The sequence below is a fragment of the Carcharhinus amblyrhynchos genome, chromosome 13, assembly GCF_965287045.1.
Source record: "Carcharhinus amblyrhynchos chromosome 13, sCarAmb.v2.hapA, whole genome shotgun sequence".
Classification (NCBI taxonomy): domain Eukaryota; kingdom Metazoa; phylum Chordata; class Chondrichthyes; order Carcharhiniformes; family Carcharhinidae; genus Carcharhinus; species Carcharhinus amblyrhynchos.
Genome location: NC_137336.1, coordinates 77,395,806 through 77,402,448, shown reverse-complemented (window position 1 = coordinate 77,402,448; position 6,643 = coordinate 77,395,806). Strand labels below are relative to the sequence as shown.

Below are 6,643 nucleotides of genomic sequence, written 5' to 3'. Positions count from 1 at the left end.
CAACTCTTCGCACTGACACCACCATCATTGCCCACCCCCTCCCAACCCGCCATGGGGCTTGATTGAGGGAACCTTTGCAGATCTAAACCTAGCCGTGCTCTTGAGGCTGACTATCCACTCTCCCAGCTATGCTGAGATGGGTTGAGAACCGCCCCCCGCCCCCACCATCCTCCTCTCAAGCACCAAATCCAGGTTCCGTAGACCTCGGCAGTACACACTCCTGCAAGAAGAGCATGCATGCACAGAGTTTTGCACGTAGGCCCGACACAATGTCAGCGCACTGGATCAGTCAGGACGGTGGTGTAGGGGAGGGAAGGAGTTCTAAATCCTGCTTTTAATGGGGTAAGAAAGCAGAAACGCCCCTCTGAAATCCAAACCTATGGGGAGAGGGTGTGGCTAGGCAAATAGATGCAGCCTTGTCACCCCCTACCCCACACTGCATCAATGAGACCCTCCAAGTTTTACTGTTTACAAATTATAGATAACTAAGATTGATACCTACCAAGTGAGGAGTGAGAAGACAGGGGCTGGGATGTGGAGGTATGGAGTGGGGTGGTGGGGGGGATGGTCAGAACAGAATGGGGGCAGGCAGAGATGAATCAAGTTTCAGATGAAATTTTAACCTCACAGAGTCCACTGGTGAAAAGAGGAGCCTTCGAAAGGAGAGCTCTCCCCTCACTCTAATCAGACGTATCGGACATGTCGGGTTAAAGATGCTGTATGTCCATGAAAATTGGCTTTATTTGTATATGTGTATATATATTTATATATATGCAGTTCCAATACCAGCACTGCTTCATATCCTGAAGAGACAGGGCTACTCAAAACAGCACAGGGTGCAGGGGAAGAATATTCACTCCAATTCAGAGATTCTTGACCAAGTAGACATGCAAGTCTTGCAATGCGTGACACGCCTTGGGCCCTGCGCTGCCAAATCCAACTCCCAACTGGAACTGTGCCCCAGCCACAAACCCCTCACCTCCGCCCCACCAGCCTTATTTCACATCCACAGTGAATTTCATTATCTACAACCCCAGCCCCCCCACCTTTTCAACGAGAAAGAAAAACAGCTCACAAGCTCCCGAATTACAAAAGTGATCGAGAAGGCTCCAACCTGATTGAATGACCCCACTGGCACTGAGCATCTGTCAATTGGGCATTCCCCCAATGGTGCTCATTTGTGACTACGCCCATGCTGGCCAGGGAATGTTGTGGGGAGTGAATGGCGGGGGTTGGAACAGAAAACTCCCTTCAACATTGTTCAACACCCTTTTCCCTCTGCTACCTCTGCTCCAACTCTGTTTTAAACAACCAGCACGAAGATCATAAAGGGATAGAAACTGGGAGCAGAAATGCCAAGAATACAGTCAAATTACGAATACGTCCGGCCTCCTTCCTGTCTCCACCACCTCCCTGCTGCCTCCCAACCCCCACACACCACCCGCTCCACCACTTCACTCACCCAGCACTCGGAACATATATTACTCGCTTGAAGTGGACCAAGTCACTGAGCGGAACATCCAGGCTACTCCCCACCCCCGAAAAGCTGGTGCCACAGGAGGGCGATGGTGCGTGGAGTCACACTGCATAAACCTGCTGTCAGTCGCGATTCACTGGGGAGCTGGACGATAATGCGCTGTCGATCATTACTGATGGCAATGCAGGGCTGGAGGGGAGATCTTTCCCTCTGGAGATTCTTTGTGAACTGAATGCAAAGTTAACGTGAACGGGCTTGGGAACTGAAACTCCTGGTGAATTGGGATGCAAATAGAACGTGAGCTGTGGTTCATTAATGAACTGACTGGTGACACAAAAAGGGAAAGGGATGTGTGAATTCTTCGGGAGTTGGAGTTCTGTGCCAACCAGGCAGGAATTCATCAGTGCTCAACAGTGGCGTACGCACACAAGGATTCTCCGTGGTGTCCTAATCTCCCAGCTTACAGCAAGAGGCTTGCCTGTGAGTGACGTGGATACAGGCCTCAGTGTGGCCCCTTGCGATTGGCTGCTGCGCTCATTGGCTGTCCTCACTGTCGCTCCCATCAAACCTAAATTCACTCATTCTCCTTTGGCCTTTTCCGCCCATGCCACCCCCCCACCCACCCCAAACCAAAAGCCATGACCCACACATTCTCACCCCTCATATCCTACACAGTAAGCTGCTACCTTCTTTGGAAACCAGGTCTCACCATATCACATGCACCCTACACTCCTCAACCCCACCCTCCCTTCACAAACTCCTCCACATTGTGTCGACACGCAGGAAGGAGGAGGGACCAAGCCTGCTCCTCTGCTCACAGAAACCATTCCAGCCCACCCCCCCTCCGGCTCCTCCACCATCAGCTCTCACTATCCGGGATCTTAGAAAAACAAAGTAGGAAAGTTCGGTTCAATCCAACGCCACGCGGCACCCGTTGCCTGTTCCTGGTCACCGATGGAGTTCGTGCACCCGGGGATGTCGTGCCGACTGTGGGACACCGTTCTGTGCCCTCTTTCTTCTACCGTGGCTTCCTGGAGAGCCTGCCGGGGAGAAGGAGAGTAGAGGATAAGTGTCAATGACATCGACCAAGACAGATGGTTAACTAGTCACAGCAAAATGAATCTAAGCACACGTGCATGACAGCCATTGAACAATAGCTGGAGGGAAGAGGGCCCACTTGCTCACTAGGAATTCCAGAAGTTACATTTCCAAACTTAGGATGATGAGTAACTTGGATTGGAACCTCCAGGGAGTGGTGTTCCCAGGTAACTGTTGCATTTCCTTCAAGAGGGTAATGGTCATAGGTTTGCAAGTTGCTGCCTAAAGAGCCTTGGTGAGTTCCATTGTGCATCTTGTAGATTGCTTGCCAGCACAGTGCATCCAGTGATGGATGGGAGTAAATGTATGTGGAATGGGTACAAATCAAGCAGACTGCTTTATTTCAGATGGTGTCAAGCTTCTTGAATGTTGTTGGAGCTGCAGTTATCCAGGCAAGTGGAAGGTATTCCATCACATTCCTGGCTTCTGCCTTGTGGATATGCACAGGCCTTGGGGAGTCAGGAGTTGAGTTACTAGTCACAGGATTACTAGCCTCTGCCCTGCTCTGGTAGCCACAGTATTTATATGGCTGATCCAGTTAGTTTCTGGTTAACAGTAAACCCTATGATGTTTATAAATGTGGATAACCATCAAGACTGAACTGCACCCTGTTTGTTCTCATCATGTAAAATTCCCAAATGGATGGAAACCTTCCTCATTGCTGACCACACAATGAATGAATACTTCAGCCAAAGTGGCCACTCAGGTTTGCCAAGCTTTGGAACTCCCAAGCCCATTGCGCTGTGGAAGCTCAGCTGTTGAATTTATTGATGGATGCTACGGGAATCGGGAGATGTGGGGAGGAGATGAGGAAGTGGAGGTGATGTAGATCAGTCATCATCTTAATGAAATAGACTTGAGGGGTCAAATGGACAACTCCTGCTTCCACTTCCTGAGTTGTAATCTCCTTGAAGCAACACCAAATGCTTTAGTGCTTGTGAAGGGGCGCAGAGTTCCCTCCTTTTCAGTCCTCACAGCCAGCTGCAACAGCAGAAATTCTGGCGCTTGCTTGCCCCGTCTGATACTCACTGTAATTTGGACTCCAGAAGATTCAGCGTCTGCCTGTCAACATAGTGGGAGAACAGCGCCAGGAGATTTGAGGGCACGAATGAAGGTTTGGCCAGTGATGCCTGTGGAACTTTCAGCAGCTCCCGGGTCACAGCAAATACCAGCTCCGTCCTAAACAGTGGGAGAAGAGAGTGATCAGATCAACTCATCCAGAGTCAGAATTCAAACGCTCAGAAAGGACAGTAGGACTAGGGGGGACAGCCTCAAGATAAAGGGGGGGGGGGGGGGCGGTTTAGAACGGAGTTGAGGAGGAACTTCTTCACTCAAAGGGTGGTGAATCTCTGGAATTCTCTGCCCGTTGAAGTGGTGGAGGCTGCCTCGCTAAATATTTTTAAGACGCGGGTTGATGGGTTTTTGATAAGAGAGGGGATTAAGGGTTATGGGGAGAGGGCAGGAATGTGGAACTGAGTCACGACAGATCAGCCATGATCTTATTGAATGGCAGGGCAGGCTCGAAGGGCCAGATGGCCTACACCTGCTCTATTTATGTTCTTATGTTATGTTCGTAGAACCATAGAAAATTACAGCTCAGAAACAGGCCCGTTGGCCCCTCTTGTCTGTACCAAACCATTTTTTCCCAAGTCCCACTGACCTGCATTTGAACCATATCCCTCCACACCCCTCTCATCCATGAACCCGTCAAGATTTTCTTAAATGTTAAAAGTGACCCCGCATTTACCACTTTATCCGGCAGCTCATTCCACACTCCCACCACTCTCTGCGTGAACAAGCCCCCACTAATATTCCCTTCAAACTTTTCTCCTTTCATCCTTAACCCCATGCCTCTGGTTTTTTCTCCACTAGCCTCAGTGGAAAAAGCCTGCTTGCATTCACTCTATCTATACCCATCAAAATCTTATACACCTCTATCAACCTCCCCTCATTCTTCTATGCTCCAGGGAATAAAGTCCTAACCTATTCAATCTCTCTCCGTAACTCAGCTTCTCAAGTCCCCAGCAACATCCTTGTGAACCTTCTCTGCACTGTTTCAACCTTATTTACATCCTTCCTGTAACTAGATGACCAAAACTGCACACAATACTCTAAATTTTGCCTCACCAATGCGTTATATAACCTTACCATAACACTCCAATTTTTATACTTGATACTCCGATTTATAAAGGCCAATGTACCAAAAGCACCCTTTACGATCCTATCCACCTGTGACGTCACTTTTAGGGAATTCTGTAACTGCACCAACGACCCTTAAACCAATCTGTCGGAAACACTCGTAAGGATAGGTACAGAACAGGGTTAGATAGAGTAAATCTCCCTCTACCCTGTCCCCATCAAACACTTCCAGGATAGGTACAGCACTGGGTTAGATACAGAGTAAATCTCCCTCTACACTGTCCCCATCAAATACTTCCAAGGATAAGTACAGCACTGGGTTGATACAGAGTAAAGTCTCCTCCATACTGTCCGCATCAAACACTCCCAGGACAGTTACAACATGGGGTTAGACACCGAGTAAAGCTCCCTCTACTGTCCCCATCAAACACTCCCAGGACTGGTGGAACACGAGGCTACCAGGGCAGTTACAATTTGAGCTAGATAGAAAATAAAGCTCTCTTTTCACTTTTGGAGTTTAAAAGTCACTGCAGTGCATCCTATACCATGCAGATTAACACTCACATCCCTGGAGCAGATTCCAGCTTTAAAAGTGGACACTACACTCCAAAATGTAGTATAGAACGAGATGATATGGAGGTGGAATGTTCATGTCTGGATCTAATACAACAGTAAGGTTGTAAAAGCCTGGTCCAGTCTCCGATCAGGAAAGGGCTAGAGTCAGTGGCTGGGAACCTGCGTTATACACGGCTGGAAAAGTTCTGGCCCAAACTCACCACCTGTTGTCCTGCATAAGTTCACTGGCTGCCTCTGAGCTCTGCAACCTTTCTCCCTGGCTCAGGATCATGTAGAACAATGTCAGTCCAAACTAGCGAAACAAATTGAAAAGACACAAAAATTAAGAGCTGGCAATGTGGCTGACACAGTAACTCTCAGACACTCAGGATTTCACAACCAATGAAATAATTTGCTGAAGCGAGTCATGGTCGTAATTGAGGAATTTGCACACAGCAAGATCACACAAACAGCACCGTGATAATGACATTTTAAATTGACACTAACTGAAGGATACATTTGGCCAGAGCAATGGTGATTAAAACTCCCCCAACTTTTCTTTACAGTAGTGGGATTTCAATTTAAAGTCTGAAGGACAACATGTCTGACGGTGCAGTGTCATTACCGAACATCTGACAGTGCAGCGCTCCCTCAGCACTGACCCTCTGACAGTGCAGCGCTCCCTCAGCACTGACCCTCTGACAGTGCAGTGCCCCCTCAGGGGCGATGTTGGGGGGGGGGGGGGGCGATGTTGGGGGGGGGGGGGGCGATGTTGGGGGGGAAGGGGCGATGTTGGGGGGGGAGGGGCGATGTTGGGGGGGAGGGGCGATGTTGGGGGGGAGGGGCGATGTTGGGGGGGAGGGGCGATGTTGGGGGGGAGGGGCGATGTTGGGGGGGAGGGGCGATGTTGGGGGGGAGGGGCGATGTTGGGGGGGAGGGGCGATGTTGGGGGGGAGGGGCGATGTTGGGGGGGAGGGGCGATGTTGGGGGGGAGGGGCGATGTTGGGGGGGAGGGGCGATGTTGGGGGGGAGGGGCGATGTTGGGGGGGAGGGGCGATGTTGGGGGGGAGGGGCGATGTTGGGGGGAGGGGCGATGTTGGGGGGGAGGGGCGATGTTGGGGGGGAGGGGCGATGTTGGGGGGGAGGGGCGATGTTGGGGGGGAGGGGCGATGTTGGGGGGGAGGGGCGATGTTGGGGGGGAGGGGCGATGTTGGGGGGGAGGGGCGATGTTGGGGGGGAGGGGCGATGTTGGGGGGGAGGGGCGATGTTGGGGGGGAGGGGCGATGTTGGGGGGGAGGGGCGATGTTGGGGGGGAGGGGCGATGTTGGGGGGGAGGGGCGATGTTGGGGGGGAGGGGCGATGTTGGGGGGGAGG

The 6,643-nt window shown here is 51.1% G+C and overlaps 1 protein-coding gene across 1 annotated transcript in view; it reads right to left on the bottom strand.

Annotated features, from left to right (window-relative positions):
- Positions 1-1,129: 1,129 nt before the first annotated feature.
- The window catches only part of LOC145352000 (protein PAT1 homolog 1-like), a 63,737-nt gene continuing 58,223 nt past the window's right edge, over positions 1,130-6,643 (bottom strand). Inside the window, 3 exon segments of the mRNA XM_080201858.1 lie at positions 1,130-2,517; positions 3,605-3,754; positions 5,491-5,582. Of these exon segments, the coding sequence (XP_080057984.1) occupies positions 2,496-2,517; positions 3,605-3,754; positions 5,491-5,582 (264 nt within the window). The 3' untranslated portion in view covers positions 1,130-2,495.